General features: G+C 50.5%; 2 protein-coding genes across 7 annotated transcripts in view; one reads left to right on the top strand and one right to left on the bottom strand.

Annotated features, from left to right (window-relative positions):
• The window catches only part of CSTPP1 (centriolar satellite-associated tubulin polyglutamylase complex regulator 1), a 116,484-nt gene that overhangs the window by 21,940 nt on the left and 78,913 nt on the right, over positions 1 to 15,631 (bottom strand). For 3 of the 5 annotated variants that reach the window (XR_013952100.1, XR_013952101.1, XR_013952102.1), the window contains exons 9-10: positions 15,193 to 15,375; positions 147 to 255 (exon numbers count right to left, since the gene is read on the bottom strand). Coding sequence is in view for 1 of the 5 variants with exons in the window: in XM_080594700.1 (XP_080450826.1) it covers positions 15,195 to 15,375 (181 nt within the window). In the remaining 4 variants the exon portion in view is untranslated. Of the gene's footprint in view, positions 1 to 146; positions 256 to 13,843; positions 15,376 to 15,631 lie in introns of those variants that run through there. The other 2 variants (XM_080594700.1, XM_080594701.1) reach the window with 2 other exon arrangements.
• Positions 3,802 to 13,257, top strand: ARFGAP2 (ARF GTPase activating protein 2). Of its 2 annotated transcripts, XM_080594658.1 has the most exons (17): positions 3,802 to 4,154; positions 4,262 to 4,380; positions 5,074 to 5,146; positions 5,391 to 5,522; positions 5,612 to 5,692; positions 6,650 to 6,752; positions 7,419 to 7,475; positions 8,032 to 8,076; positions 9,172 to 9,224; positions 9,567 to 9,703; positions 10,217 to 10,348; positions 10,833 to 10,961; positions 11,042 to 11,170; positions 11,529 to 11,655; positions 11,761 to 11,851; positions 11,972 to 12,090; positions 12,530 to 13,257. In XM_080594658.1, the coding sequence occupies exons 1-17, from the start codon at positions 3,918 to 3,920 to the stop codon at positions 12,548 to 12,550; spliced, it is 1,785 nt and encodes a 594-aa protein (XP_080450784.1). In that variant the 5' UTR covers positions 3,802 to 3,917; the 3' UTR covers positions 12,551 to 13,257. The 2 variants fall into 2 exon arrangements, with proteins under 2 accessions (XP_080450784.1, XP_080450785.1); XM_080594659.1 differs by lacking the exon at positions 8,032 to 8,076 and having other exon boundaries at positions 3,950 to 4,154.

The raw sequence follows: 15,631 nt of genomic DNA, 5'->3' as shown, positions 1-15,631 counted from the left end.
AAGAGCCTGCGGCCGTGGAACAGCACAGCCGAGCGCTCCAGCTCTGCCATGCTTTAGGCAGACAGGGTTTATCTGACTGCAATGAGGCAGAAGCTCTGCACCTCTGCTAGGAGGCTGTGCTGCTGCCATTTCCATTTTTTACCTACCTTGTTAGCTAGAACAGGAATGATGTCTGCTGGTGAATCAGTCTTGCTGGTGCCAACTCCTGCTGTATTTTGGGGGACCTCAGGGTGTGCGTTGCTCCTGGGATGGCTTCTGTGTGGGAGAAAACAGTGGGTCATTCCAAGAACAGTTAAGTCTGTGATGAATAAATCATCCCCAAAGGCATCCCCAAAACCTCCCATGTCCCCAGCACCTGTAACACCAGGCGGAGTGTTTCAAACCAGACCTTTGAAAATAAATATTTGCTTACAAGAGTGGAAATGGAGTTACGAAAGAAAAGCATGAAGACACACGTGCATGCGCACGCACAGAGAGTCACTTAACAACTAGGTTATCAGCAGCAATCAGGACTCACGCTCCAGTTACCGTTTCCATCAAGCCCCAGCAGTTTTGCCTGGCAGCCCAGCAACATCAGCTGATGCAACTGAGAGGGACAGTCCTCTCCTCTCCCTGTCAAGCCTTCCTCGCCCTTCCCTTACTTTCGCAGTCATGGGGCAAAGAGGGAGACCAGCTCAGCCACACAGCTGCCAGAGCGGGTGCACGGGGCATCACGTGCAGCAGGACCGGCCTTTCGGCTGCAGCACAACCCCAAACTGGATGAAGCCAGCCATGACTGCTCCTCGGTATCTCCTGAGTTACCCACCCGCCGTCTTCCTTCGTATGTTCCTTCTACCTTTGTTGGATTGTCTCCAAACCACAACATTTGTAAGACTGCAGTAAAATTGTGTAAGTTGTAAACCTTAACAAAATATTCACTCTACACATAATGTATTAGCTCCTTATCTTAAATCTTGCTGGAAGCATTGTACGGAGTCAGTGTGTGACGTGCCTGCCTGCCTTTGTACAATGCTTTTCCTAGGGAGGCAGTAACTAATTGCACTGGCACACTGGCAAACTGGTACCCAGTATCTGTAAACTGGCTGGTTTAAAAAAAAAAACAACAAAAAAAAAACACCTTAAGAATTGCTCCTCTCCCCAGGGAATCACTAGATTCCTGGTACCCCACAACTCGCATTGTGATCCATAGGAAACTGTCTCTCCCGGTTATTTTGGGGTAGTTTACTGAATTTCCTGCTCCCTCCCCTATTCTTCTCATTCAGCAAAAGCACGAGAGGCCAACAGGTCCGAGTGGGAGGGCAGGACACAGCCAGCACCCTCCCTCTCCCACACAGTCCTTGCAGCCCGCAGCCTGCTGGGCAGTGGATGACAGCAAGGCCCCTGCTCCCCTCGGCCACCCTGCTTCCAGACAGATCCCCAGAGGGGCACCTTCTCCTCGCCTTGGCTCAGACCTGCAAGTGCAGGGCGGGTTTTACCCCATCACAGCACTTCGCTCTCGAGCCTCCCCAGCTCTCGTCTGACTATCCTTCTGCTTCGCCATCTATCCTTCCACGGTAGCCTCACACTCAAACAGCAAGACTTCTGTGCTGATAAAAGCATCCCCAGGGGTATGGCAGGCTCCAAGAACAAGCCTGGTCACCCTCCTTTGCTCTCCTGGATGATGCTGGGGACTGTCACTTCCTGGCAGCAGTAGCAGCAAGGAGATCCCCGATTAGGGGGCTACAGCTGGCTCGGGGTCTGGTGTCACAGCAGTCAGGAGGAAAGAGGTGAATGTCAGATGCGATGTAGATGGACATGAAAACTGAGGGCCAAAGAGCAGGCTGCCGGCTTGCAGCTCAGAAATTCAACAGCAAAGCACATGAGATGCAAGAGAAACAGATGCAGGAAGTAGCAAGAACTGTGCAATGACAGCACACGCTCGCAGGGAACAGTCAGCAGCAGGAGGTCTTTCCTGTACTGACAAAGGCAACAAAAAGAAGCTGACTGTTTTTCAGACCAGCAGCATGCTCTTCCTGCTGTTTTTATGTAAAACTGATGGACAGGATCAGCAGTCTTGCCAGCACTTGGAGCAAACAGCATGGGCTGGAAGGCTTGCAAGGGACACAGCTGAGGCAAGGAAGCTCAGGGAACCCTGCTGTAGCAAGTCTTCCTTGGACACAGCACAACGAGCTTAAACCATGCACCCTTCACAGAGCAGAGCAGCCTGCACTGTCTCTCCAGGTGCCTGCCCTGACAGGCAGGGACATCGTGTGACACTGACCTACAGACCTCTGAGGCTGCCTGGGCTCGTACCATTTCTCCCTCATAAGCCCCAACTGGGGTTAACACCACCATGAATAGATTCTGTCCCTCCTGGCCCCTGCACAGCATCTCCACCACACGGCCAAACACAGGCCCTGTCAGAATAAAGCCGGCAGAGGAGGGGAGCAGCAGCACACAACAGATGGGGCAGGAGCAAGCAACTCAGGCTGACACTGCTCAGGCCAGCAGAACACCACCACTCCCAATATATGCTCATCGCTTGAACTGGCTTTCAGCAAATGCTCCTCTCCACAGCAAGATACAGCTTCTACAGCCTCCACCAAGCCACTGTACACTCCATCTCCTGTCCCTCGGTCTGCCTTCAGCTGCCAGGACGCTAACAGCACTAACAGGTCTTAATTGCCCTGAGCAGCCCCACCTGGAGCATTTACCCACAGCCCCTGCCCAGGGGTGGGCAGGTGGGTGGGTGTGGGCATCCATTTAAGCTCAGCCCAGGGGTATTGCCTCCTGCTTGACCCAAGCTGGAGAAATGTTGGAGTCTGGCTGTGCTATCTAGACCCTGCTGAGCTAGAGCCTGTCCTGTAGCTCACTTCACCTTGTCACCGTGGACCTGCCTGGTAATTGCTAGACCTCATCCTGAGCTGTGAATTGTCTTCCTAGCTTGACCACAGGCCTACCTCACTGCCAGGGGCTTACCTGGCAATCTCAACTCTTGGCTGCTACCCTGGGCCTGCCCTGCTTGCTGGGCTCAGGTATTGTGGGGATGTGCCAGGGCTGCTGAAGGTGCAGCCCTACCGGGAGCTCCTCTCAGCTCCCCTTTTGCTAGGGCACAGCCAGCCCTTGCTGCACTCAACGCTGGCTCTCCTGGTATGTGTTCAGACAGCTGCACCATGAATGGGATCGGGGAGCTCAGCTGGTTTAAAAATAGCCGTGACAAAAAGCTATCAGTTACTTTTACCTGAAGTGGTTCCCCAGCGCTGCTTGAGTAACCCAGAAATGGGCATGCAGAAACCACCAAGGTAGCAGCGTAAGAGCGCTGTGAGGCAGGGTGCAGCCAGAAATGTGCCACGCTGGGCTGGGCAGGCCTCACCTCCCACCTCAGGGACTTATCTTGGGGAAGCTCAGATCAGATGTGTCACCAGAAGCTTCTCCTCTTACTGTAGGGGCAACCTGCCTCCTAGATTGGGTCTCGGCTGAGTGTGCAGTGAGGCCTCTGCTGATTCCGAGTGCTAGGCCTAATTCCTCTGCTAGACCCTGTGGTTTTTAGGGTCTTTTGCCCCACAATTCAGTTCTTGATTGTATCTGTATGTCCTGAGATGTTATGGATCCTGCTAAGATCATGTATCATAGGTTCCTATGGCAGTTAATTCTACAGTCCGCTTGTGGAAAAAAGGGAAACAAGTGAAAGGAAAGCCTTTAAATTTAAACTGAAAGTCGACTTACCCAGACGCCAGCACATTTACTTTTTTTTTTTTAAGCAATAATTTGGCGTGACAGAGCAGTGTCCTCCTGGAGGTGACAAAACACCGGTGCCTTCCACCTCAGTGACACCCTGACACCGCCGCACTTCAACCCCCTGTCGCCCCGCGGTGCCTCCTCCCCTGCCGTAGCCCTAAGGGGCTCGGTGCCAGGAGCCCCGAGGCACAACCCCCGTCATGTGTGGCCGCCCCGTGCTGCCGCCGAGCCCCCCGAGGGCGGGCGGGGGGGCGGAGACCGGAGCACCCCCCTCAGAGGCCGGGCCTCTCCCCGCGGCCCGTCGGGGCCCGGCCGGCTCCCGTAGCGCCGCCCGCGGCTGCGGTGGCGTGTGGGAAGGAGAGACGATGGCGGCGGAGCCGGGCCGGGCGGAGATCCAGGCCTTCTTCAGGCGGCTGCGGGCGGCGCCGGCCAACAAGGTAACGGGCGGCGGCGGGCGGCCGCTCCCCGGCGGGGAGGGCACGGGCACGGGGACGGGGAGGGAGCCGCCGGCCCCCCGCCGACCGCTGCCTCCCCCCCGCTCTAGTCCTGCTTCGACTGCGGCGCCAAGAACCCGAGCTGGGCCAGCGTCACCTACGGCGTCTTCCTCTGCATCGACTGCTCCGGCGCGCACCGCGCCCTGGGCGTGCACCTCAGCTTCATCAGGTGCGTGGCGGCCACCGGCACCGGGGCGTCCCCGGGGGGTCTCCAGCCCCGGGGGCGCCGCGCGGACCCCTGCGGGGGCTGAGGGCGCCGGTCCCGGCAGTACAGGCGAGCACAAGTCCTGCTTGTAAGGCAAAAAGGAATTTAGGTTTGGTTTTTCTGTGCTAGCCCGCTGGGGGAATGGTTCTGGGTTCCCACTGTCAGGGCTCGGCAAAGCTCTGTGGGTGACAGAGCCGCCGTCTGTGGGCGCTTGGGTAAGTTGGGTGCCGGTAGGAGAGGCGTCCCGCCGCTTTGCCTCGCTTGGTGGTTTTCTCGCGTGTTGCGTCATGTGTCCTGCCCCGGTCCCAGGGCTGAACGTGACCCTTTCGTGTCGCAGTGAGATCAGACGCGGAAGGAAAGCTGTGGGTCGTGCCGTCCTGCTTCGCGCCCCACCCTCTCAACAAGCCGTGCCAGTGAGGCGCCTTCTAAATGTGAATGCTGCGTTACTTGCGAAGCTGAAACTGACTTTATTGCTCGCTTTAAAAGTTCAAATCGATTCCCAATGGGAGTGAAGAAGTTACCGAGATGTTCTTCCCCCCTTTGCCACCCATACTCTGCTGGGATAGAAGTGGGATATCTGACAGTTCGAGCTCAGAGCATGCTTTTGCGTTTGGCACGCCTGCCTATTATTAATAGGAGTAACTTGTTCTCGCTCAGGTCCACAGAGCTGGATTCTAACTGGAACTGGTTCCAGCTGAGGTGCATGCAAGTCGGCAGCAATGCCAACGCGGTAAGGAGCCTTTGTAGGCGTTTCGCTTGCTTTCTGTTTTGCTAAGCCACATCCTCTGTTCCTTGTCCCTTTCCTTTGTAGCTTTCTGGGTACCAACCTCACTGCCGTGGGGTTCATACTCTGTGCTCAGAATTATATCCTCTGTCTTTGGGAATCTTCCTCTTCCTGTTGTGTTTGCGTCATGTCTAATGCTTGCCTGAGTATGAGCTGGTAGCCAGGAGACTGAATGTTCTTCTCTTTTCAGACTGCTTTCTTCCGTCAGCATGGCTGCACGACAACAGATGCCAATGCTAAGTACAATAGTCGAGCTGCCCAGATGTACAGGGAGAAGATCCGGCAGCTGGCGAGTGCTGCCATGGCCAAGTACGGCACTGATGTAAGTCTAAGCAGCTCTCTGTTGTTAGACGCGTAGAACTGGGTGCTGAGGCTTGTAGGATAGCTTCTTCTTTCCTCTCTTCTATTCAGCTGCTCATAGATGGACTGAGTGGAGCCCCTGGGCATTCCCCTGACAAGAGCGATGCTGATTTCTTCATGGAGCACACACAGGTGAGAAGCTGTCCAACCAGACAGCCTTAACAGCTCTCACATAGCCACCTGGTCACCCAGGAGCCCGGAGAGGTGGTAGGAGCAGTCCTGCTTAGATTGGAGGGATTTTAAGTTGTATACACATTCAGTAGGAACACGGAACAACTAAGATTCAGTCATCAGCCTGGTATATAATCCACAGATCTAAATATTTCCACATGGGGCCTGTAATATCCATGTCCTTTCTCTTTGAAAGTATCTTTATCTTCAAGGGATACATAGAGTCATCAATTACTCCCTGGAAAATGCTTTTTCTACTGCTTTAATGCAGAGTCTGTGGCTATTACTTGAAACTTCTGGTTTAGTCAGCTTTCCAGTGCATAGACCTTGGTAAAGTTAGATTTAGGCAAGTGCTTCTACAATGCAAGGTGGACTATCTCAACTGAATATAGTGATGTGACAATGTGACAACTAGTTATCTGGTAGTAAGGACAACGGAATTCACAGTTATTTTCCAGGGAGACTCATTGTCCTGCTTTCAGCTGAGATAGAGTTAATTTTCTACAAAACACCCCCCCAGTTTCGTTGTTCAGCATGACGCTGTGCCGTGTGGGACATCCCTTTGGCCAGTGTGGGTCAGCTGTCCTGGTTGTGTCCTCTTCCAGCTTCTTGCACCCCCAGCCTCCTCCTAAATCCAACACCATACCAGCTCCTAGGAAGAAAACTCTACCCCAGTCGAAACCAGGACACTCATCAGCTTAGCTTCTGGCTTCTCTCTCTTTTTTTTTTTGGTCCCTGATAATGTGTGGACAGGTTCACATCCCCTTATCTTCAGTGAAGGCATAGTCTGGAGTTTGGAATGTGGGAACGTGTTTTCTTGACCTCAAACGGAATGCAGGTTACTGAACTTGAAGTAAGTTCAGGATGGTTAGATTCATTCATTCTCTGCAAATCATTGGAATGAGCATCTCTTTGCAGTCTTCCAGTACCTGGGATGTAGCAGATGCCAGCCAGAATCTTGCACAGTCTTCCCTGGAGGTGGAAAAAGCACCAAAGTCATCGGAAGGCAGTGAAGTGTCAAGTGAGTTCCCTGCTTTATAATTTTCTCAAGAACCTGACTTAATTCCCAGGAGAGTACAGTTCTGTACCACAGTTGGAAGGGCTAAGCTTTTTCCCTCGGTTCAGGCTTGAAGAAACTCTGTGTGCTGTCTGATGTTAAGTTAAATTAGTGGACGCTTAAAAGAACAGCTCTGTTTGGGCTCAAGGAGTCAGTTCTTTGCATTTCCTGAAATGCATGAAATTCATGTTCAGTTAGGGTTAGTTGCCCTGTTTCTGTACTTCCAGACATAACTCTTCATTTAAACACTTTTCTCTACCCCTTGAATTTGATTGTTCTATATTCACATGTTATTTTCAGACCTGAAAACTGTTTCTAGGGTGAATTACAAAGAAACCAAGAATGTGGGAGCACAGTTGTAATTTGAAACAGCTTTGTGTATTCCCTTGCTGGAGTATTTAGTTTCTTTTAATGCGTTAAGAGCACTGCAGAACGGATAACTTGCTCTGTGGAGACTTAAGGTAGTTGTGCTTGGGAAATTATACCTTTCAAATGGAAATTAGCTTGTTGAGGGGTTTTCTGGGTGATGGGGGGCAGAGGAGGTAGAAGAGAGACAGCAGAACTGTGAGCACACAGAGAGAAAAGGGGGAGAATTTCTCTGAATATTCTCTTCTGGTCTTGTGCTCGCAGATCCCAGCCAAGGCCCATCTATTGACTTGTTGAGCACATCTCCTAAAGCTCCTCTAGGTAAGTAACACTCTTCAGGATCTCCCAGATCAGTCTTGCTGTTAAACATAATGTTCTGTAGTAACCTTAGTGGAACTGGAACTGAACTATTTTCAGAATATTGAAGGTGCTTATCTTCAACTCAGCTCCTGTGGAGCAAATACTGAGGATCTCTGTAAATCCCAAAACCAATCCACAGCTTATTGGAGGTTTCTTGCTCCTTTGGATGATTGAGTCCAAAGCTGTCTCCTTCTCAAAAGCTTGTTTTCATTTCTGGGCTTTGGACAAAATTTGGTATTTGCATATCTGGAACTTGGTTGATCAAGGCCAAATGGCTGTTTTGTGTGTCATTTGGCTTTTTCCCCCAGAAGCTTGGAACAAATACGTATTTAGTTTGCTGAGTAACAGGAGTTTATATCTGATTGTCCCCCACCATTACTGACCTGGCCACACACAACATATAGCTGAGCTTCTTTCCTTACCAAGAGTGTGTTCCTAGTCCACAGGGGGCTTCATCCTGGGTGGAATGCCTGTGTCCTTAAGCGTCTGTTCATTCCCCGTGTTTGTTTCTTCTCAGACGTGTCCATGTATCTATCAACACAAGAGCCTGCTCCTGCCAGAGGTAACTGGCTAACAGCTGGCCTGCTCTGGCTGCTTGTGACAACTCTGCCTGCCCCTTTTGTAATTCTGCCTTCAATAACTTTAGCTTCTTGTGCTTAGAGGGAGAGAATGAGCCAAAGCTTACATGTATCATATTGGGATGTAAACCAGCTATTACTTCTCTGGAAATGGATCTTACTGTTATTTCTATTAAAACATTTCTTGACAGTAATCAAAAAAAAAATCAGGAACAGTATGCTGAAAACAGTCCGATAGTGATGAATGTCCCGAACCCCTTATTTCAAAAAAACTTATGGTAAAACGAGAAAAGATCATTCTTGACAGCCTTCCAGTATCTCAAGTATGGATTGACAAAAGTCATGTGGGTGTAGAAAGCAAGGAGACAGTTCTATGAAGAAAATCCCACAAGGGCAGTAAGACTGGAGCTACATAATATCAAAAGCTGGAAAAGTGTCCTGGGTCCTGGGCAGTCCCTCTTTATGCTTGCTTTGTTCTTACACATTTTCCACAGGCACCTACTGCTTGGCTGGATCTTGGCTGTTTTACAGGTGTGGCGTGCTTTATGCCCTCAGAGTGACAGGTTTCTGGTAGAAGGTGTTGAGGAACCTGTTGCTTCTACAGCTCACTGCACTTTAGGTCCATTTTGTTGGTGGTCTGTACATGTAAACATAGCTTTAGGGTTCCTGCTTTTGTCCCTAAGGCACTGGTGAGACACTGACCTTCATGTGGCTCTGAAACTTCATTTTCTTGGGTTTATGTGTGAAATAAATCTAGTGCCTCTAGCAACCCTGATCTGTACTGGACAGGGTCGCCAACTGCATGACACCTGGAGGAGCTTTTTGAAGGTCTTAATTCAGTTACAAGCTTCTCCAGGGATGGGCATGCTTCTCTAGGACACCAGCCTGCAATTGTGGAGCTTTTCAGTGCATCTTTCTTGGCTGGGTGAAATCACCCAGCCTTCTGATGCGAAGCTGCATGGTGTGCCCTGGATTCTGTAGCAGCTGGACTGTGGTGGATGTTTGTGTGGGTTCCTGATTACTTTTGGCTTCTTAAATTAATTCATTTCTGTTTATTTGCTGTTTCCCTCCTCTTGCAGAACTTAAATCCTCCCTCATTGGAAAGAAGAAGCCGGGAGCTGCCAAGAAAGGGGTATGTCTGAGCTCTTCTTTTCCGGAGAGGAGGCAGAGCACGTCTCATGTTACTGCTGTCCTTTCCCTGGTCCTTTGCTTTCTGCCCTTAACCAAGCTGTCTACTGAGAGATCCATTTGGGGAAGGCAGAGCTTTATCTCATCGCCTCTTTTGAAAACTAGATTGTAAACTAATGGACAAAAACAAATAGGGTTTGGATCATTACTTGTTACAGTCTGGAGTGTATGTAGGTTGTGACTAAACAGGGAGACCGAAAGCCTGAACTGCTGGTTTTCTTGTACTATGAACAACTTAGGGGGAAGAAGTCCTTTTTGTATGTTTTCTTCTTATTTTCTTTTTCAGCTGGGTGCAAAAAAAGGTCTTGGAGCCCAGAAGGTGAGCAGCCAGAGCTTCAGTGAGATTGAGCGGCAAGCCCAGGTGGCAGAGCAGCTGAAGGAGCAGCAGGCAGCGGAGTCCAGGAAACAAGCCGAGGAGTCCATGTAAGTGCCCTGTTTGGGCTGTACGCCTTAAGGCAGAAGTAACGTGTAGTTGATGCTGTTCATCCCAGGACTGCCTAATATGAGTACAGAACATCCAAAACCAGTCCTTACAGCAGGGTACAAGCTATATTGCTATATTTTATTCAAATTATCACCTCTGGAAGATTTCAAGGAGCAGATATGGATTTTTATTTTTTCTTAATCTTTCTGTGGGCCTTTGGCCAGGACTGATAAAAGCAAAGGCTGAACTGGGTGGGTATTCTTGTGCCTCTGTCCCAGGGGGTACAGAGGCAATGCCTACATCAAGAAGATCACGTTTGGCTAGAAAATTGCATCCCAGCGGAGGTGAGGTGGGGAGACAAGCTGCTATGAAGGGATTTCTGGCTGTGCTGTTATGGAACCTGGTGTTTTGAGGGGCTGTTGGGCTTACTCTTCCCCTTGTCCCTCCACAGTGTGGGCTGGGCCAGGGCAGAAGGGTAATGGGCTGGTACCCACTGCAGCTCTTTCCTTTAGAGTCACCTCGATGCGACTGGCTTATCAGGAACTGCAGCTCGATCGGAAGAAGGAAGAGAAGAAACTTCAGAACCTCGAAGGGAAGAAGCGTGAACAAGCTGAGAGGCTAGGCATGGGCTTGGTGTCAAGAAGGTACTTGGCTGGGGATGGCGTGGGGTAGAGGTGCTTTGGAACCAGTCTGCTCTAGAATAGTTTCCCGAAGGCCCTAGCTTGCTGTTGTAGTAACAAAAGGAAGGGATTTAAACTGCTTGCGTGCTGGACTGTTTAAAAATGCTTCACACCCCAGAAGGAATGGACACTGTTCAGGGGTTCTAGCTCTCATTTGAGCTTTTCCAAAGTTGCTTGTGGCCTGTCAGTGCCTAGCTCTAGAGTCCTGCAACTCCACAGATGTCTGCACATAAGCAAACATCACCCTACCTCCCTTAAGAAGGTGACTCAAGACTTTGAGGGATTCAAGCCTGATGTGTGGTAAAGGGGGCTGGCTCCCCACAACTTCCCTCCAGACTTGTGGCACCTGCCCTGTCTGTGAAGGCCAGATTCAGTTTTGAGGGAGACTGTTTGTAGGGGCTGGGTGGCATCATACCTGTCAGCCCTGACCGCCTGTTTGTTGCGCTAGCTCTGTTTCACACTCGGTGATGTCTGAGATGCAAGTCATTGAGCAGGAGACGCCACTGGCCGTGAAATCTTCCCGCTCCCAACTGGACCTGTTTGAAGATGCTGGAAGCTTCACATCTGGACCCCCCAAGTAAGACTAAGCTTCAGTGTAATGTTTAGCTTATTCCTGAATTTAATATCTGACTTAAACGACCTATTTTTGGTATCTAGGTACAAATACAGTCCCTTCTCATTTGAAGATGCCTTTGGCTCACGATGGGAAACAGACTCTTCGTGGGGTGTTGACAAAGAGGAGGAACCGGAGGTGACAGTTTCCAGTATTCGGCCAATTTCAGAGAGGTAAAGCACCTGCTACCGTACTTCCCTTGTATGGGACAAAGGGATGGGACTAGGAGTTGTGGGAAAGATGCTACTGTGTTGTGACAGGATCCGAGCCTTAGGCTACAGAAGATCACTTGCATGGATAATCCTGAGAAAAGGGACCATCGTTGAGAGATCCTTTGGGCACTCTTTTCCTATTGTGTCACAGCCTTTATGGTCATCAAATGTGGTCTGTCCTGGGGTGGGGGGAGGAGAGAACTCTGGTATTAGCTAGCCCTTGGAGTTTGTTGCTCACCTTCAATCAGATGGGATATGAGACACGTCTTTCTCTACTGTGTTGGTGAAGCTTAAGCTGTCTCCTCTCTTGCTTCCTCAGACCCACCAGTAGAAGAGATACAGAGAATAGGACATCAGTTGTGGAATCAAATGAAGCTCGGCAGAAGTTTGCAGGGGCTAAAGCTATTTCTTCAGATATGTTCTTTGGGCGGGAAGCAGATGCTGAGGTAAATGCACTTTTGCAGTGCTCTGACTTCTTCTTCTCCTGTTTGCTCAGGTTGTTCTTTGTTCCATTCCTTTACCTTTTTTCTTTGTTTTCATTTCTTCTGCAGTATGAAGCCAGGTCCCGACTGCAGCAGCTCTCAGGCAGCAGCGCTATCAGTTCTGCAGACCTGTTTGGAGAGGCCGAGAATGTGCACTCAGGTTTGTTAGCGCTCAGTGGGTTGAGGAAGGGCGTGCAGCTTTGGAGGACCTCAACAGGAGGGGGTCAGGGTATTCTCTGGAGCTGGGGAACTCGAGCCTTACTCCTTCTGGTTCTCATAGGTGGTGTGTCAATTGGAAATGTGCTGCCTGCAGCCGATATTGCACAGTTCAAGCAAGGAGTGAAGTCAGTTGCTGGCAAGATGGCTGTCCTAGCCAACGGGGTGATGAACTCCCTCCAGGTGAGGTTGCACCACAGCACTTTCAGATAGGTTCTAGTCATGCTCAGGGACTTTTATCATATCCTGGTGATTTCACTGGGATTATCATTGTCTTCTCAAATTATACGGAAAGTGCCAGGTAGAGATGAGCCCTTTGTAGCTGCGGACTTCATAGCTGAGCAATTCCAGGTGGCCAGTGAATGCTACTTGGACAACATTATTCTCCTGCAGGACAGGTTACTGTGTTATGTCAGATGTGCCTTTTCCCACAAATCTTTAAACTTAAAAAATTGAGCCTGTTTTACCTCCTGTCTTTGCAGGGTGTCCTCTCTTGAGGTAGCCTTTTGCTGACAACTTATGTCTTGATTGCATTAATCCCAAACCCCCATGACCTTGTTGTTTGCTTCTTTGGAGCTTGCACAGTGCTATAGAATGGTGTCTTGGTGTGTTTCCTCCCCAGGATCGTTATGGTTCATATTGATGACCCAGGAACTGCAACTCGCAGGGAAGCCAGCAGGAGGCACTGATGCCACCTTCGCCTGGAGTAAACTCTGCGGGATCGTCTTAGTTTGTCTGGGGTGGGTGGGGAAGGGAGAAGGAAAGCAGAAGGGGGCAGGACATGGCTGTGCCCAGGATGCTTTCCAAATATCTGGATTCCACTCTGCATTAAAATTCGATGTGCCCTCAGACCCACTGCTATCTACTAGCCAGTGGAGATGGGGATAACCTCACTGCTGTGAAAGATGTGGGAATTCCTGTGACTGCCCTCATCAGTGCTCCTATCCTTCTTGGCCCATCCCTTAGCTGACCACGTGACAGAGGAAATGGGAATGCTGTTTTTCTGAACATGATGTTACCTGGTCCCCACGGATGTGGCTGTGGCTTTCTGTTCTGCTCAGTGCTCTTACTGCCTGATCCCAAGCAGGCTGCTGCAGCAGTTGACAGCGTGGGTAAGGCATTTTCAGCTGCAAGGTTCTAGTGTGCATGGTAAGCCATGGTGTCACAATTCCTCTGTATTTGCAGGGTCTGCCTTTTACCATGGGATTATCCTTTTTATTGTCTTGTAAACCGGCATATATTGATGCGGGAGAACAAATCAAGCAAAGATTATTTTTTTTAGCTTCGAATCACATCATGAGCAAAAAAAGGCCCAGGCCATGAAGTACTATAAAGATATTTGCTGGACCCTTGGTTATTGTGTTGCCCTGCCCTATCTTCCATCCAGACTTGGACAGAGGGGAAGGTCCTGAAACCCTGGCTTAAGTGGGACGGGGGTGAGGGAGGCTGTCCCCATGAGGACTGTAACCTTAGTCCTACTCAGGTGGGCTCTTTGCTTCTGAGTGTGGTTTCAACAAGAGCTGTTTTCCCTTTTCTTCATGCACTTGAGGATCGGATAGGCCTTTCTTTTTCTTTCCCCCTGTGCTTATTGTGCAACTATTGCAAAATAACTGGGTGAGCAAAACAATTCAATTCCGTGGGTTCCTGTCAGCGAACGCCCCCTCCAGGGCTGGGCCCCCACCTTGTGCCAGACATGCACGGACCCCCCTGGTCCATTGGGGGCTGCGTGGCGGCAGCCAAAGGGGCTGTGGTACCCCCAGGGCTGTGGCGGGGGTGGAAGTGGCTGAGGGTGAACGCGCTTGCACGGGCGGTGCGGGCACGGTGCCATTTGTGCTGGGGGTGGCAGCGGGCCCCACCCGGGCGGGGTCAGTGTGGTGGGGCCCTACAAGAGGCCACTGGGGCCCGGGAGCTGGGCACAGACCAGAGTTTCTCAGGCTTGGCCCCAGGCCTTGCACTGCATGCTTTATTCCCTGGCTTCGGTCGTCACCCACTGCTGGGTGGGAGAGAACGTGCAGTCAAAGAGCATGCTGATAACTTACAATCAATAAATAATACCTCCCCCTACCTCCACAGCCACGTCAGCAGTAGTTAAGGGATTACTCTTTAAATAGTTCCAGCATGTGCTGAATCCGCTCAGCTTAGGGCAGCGCTAAGCTTTGGGTTAACAGATCTTAGTAGCCCACACGGTGCAGTGTTCTAGGGAAGGGGAGAGCAAGGAGGCTCCCAAAGGCTCATGAGAAATTGGAGTGTCTCAGGAAATAACTAGTCCATGCAAGCTGTGGCTAGTCAGCTGTTCCGGGCTGTGGAGGCCAAGCTGCAGAGTTAGTTACCACTGAGGCTGTAATTCATTTTGTAGCTGCACAGGCCACACCATGGTGCTACAACAATGCCAATATTTACAAAAAGTACCTGGGCCTCACCTGAAAACTGCCTCCTTCTCCCCCAGTGCTTCTGCCCACCAAACCCCAGCAGATATGCTCCATGTTTGCAGGCCATACCACCACCTGTGACCAAACAATCTGAAGACTTTTCATCTCTCTGTTCCACCCCCCCCCCCCCCCCCCCAAAGCCTGCTTTCAGCAAATGAGCTTAACGTGCTGTTGGAGGCAGTGGGAGGCCTCACAGAAGGGAGGAGCCGCAAAGCACCATGCAGTACTTACTGAAATCTAGCTTATTATTTGCTCTGGCTTGTCTTAGACTCATGGAGGAGGAAGCTGTGACAGGTGGCAAGGCAATACCTAAGCCCTTCTATTCTAGGAACTTGAGGAATTTCTCTACCTTTGATCACATGCAGGTGCAGCTTTACTGGGAATAATTATAATGGAGCATGAATGCAAAGCTGCCGCTGGCGATTTAACCACTCTATTGTCTAGGCCAAGTCTGAACACAGCTACACAACAAAACACTGGCACCCAGCCTGCGCTAGCGCTGCCACTGCTCCAGCACCTGCTGAACTGGGAGAGCCCTGGTTGAGAGAACACCGGGGCTATTTCCAAGTACGGGCAGCTCTAGCAGCTGCTGGTTTGTCTTCTTACTTGTCAGCAGGTGGCAGCAGAACTCTGCAGCTGGAAATAGCTACTCCTGCACAAATTTGGAGCTAGGAAAAAAAGCAGCGCTCTTGCTGGGAAAGGACAGGTGGACTTGGCAACAGGGACCGGCACAGCCACGCACATACTGGTGATGTGGACATAACCCAGGGCCAGAGCAGATGCTCTGGGAGGAGGTGCTGTACCTCCAGTGAGTTCTGGACAAACCAAAGATGGGACCAGTGCCCACCCTCACAACCTTCAGTTTTCAGAGGAGTCTGTCTCTTCGTTGGAGCCTTCACTCTCAGCATCCATTTTTCGGCGATGGTGTAGAGGTTTCCAGGGAGAGTTAATCCTGGGTGAGTGACGGACAGGCAAATTAGCAGTGTCCCCGCTGGAGCTGGTAGGAGCAGAGATGGCAAGCCCTGAAACCTGAGCTATCCTGGAAGAGAAAAGACAAATGCTGAGTAGCCTAGCTTGTCATCTCCAGCCTTAACCATAGCATTTTTGGAGTAAACTTGCAAAGAGGACTTGTTCCCAACTAGAAAGATGTTCATGGCAAAGATGGGGAATACCTTTCACTAGTATCTGCTAGACTTGCTGTGTAAATCTTTTTTTTCCTGTTAAAAGAGATTATCTGGGCTGAGCCTGTGTCTTCTAACACTCCTGGTTTTCCTCATCCACAAATTTTTTTCCTA

Source organism: Anser brachyrhynchus (assembly GCF_964034855.1).
Source record: "Anser brachyrhynchus genome assembly, chromosome: 5".
NCBI lineage: Eukaryota > Metazoa > Chordata > Aves > Anseriformes > Anatidae > Anser > Anser brachyrhynchus.
This window is presented reverse-complemented; position numbering and strand designations above follow the sequence as displayed.

What these genes read in the sequence shown, in the direction of transcription:
- ARFGAP2 (XM_080594658.1), top strand. Translation starts at nt 3,918, where the DNA reads ATGTGTGGCCGCCCCGTGCTGCCGCCGAGCCCCCCGAGGGCGGGCGGG. An exon ending in GGGCGGCGCCGGCCAACAAG is followed by an intron (nt 4,155 to 4,261) that starts GTAACGGGCGGC and finishes CCCCCGCTCTAG; the next exon opens with TCCTGCTTCGACTGCGGCGC. An exon ending in AGAGCCTGCTCCTGCCAGAG is followed by an intron (nt 8,077 to 9,171) that starts GTAACTGGCTAA and finishes CTCCTCTTGCAG; the next exon opens with AACTTAAATCCTCCCTCATT.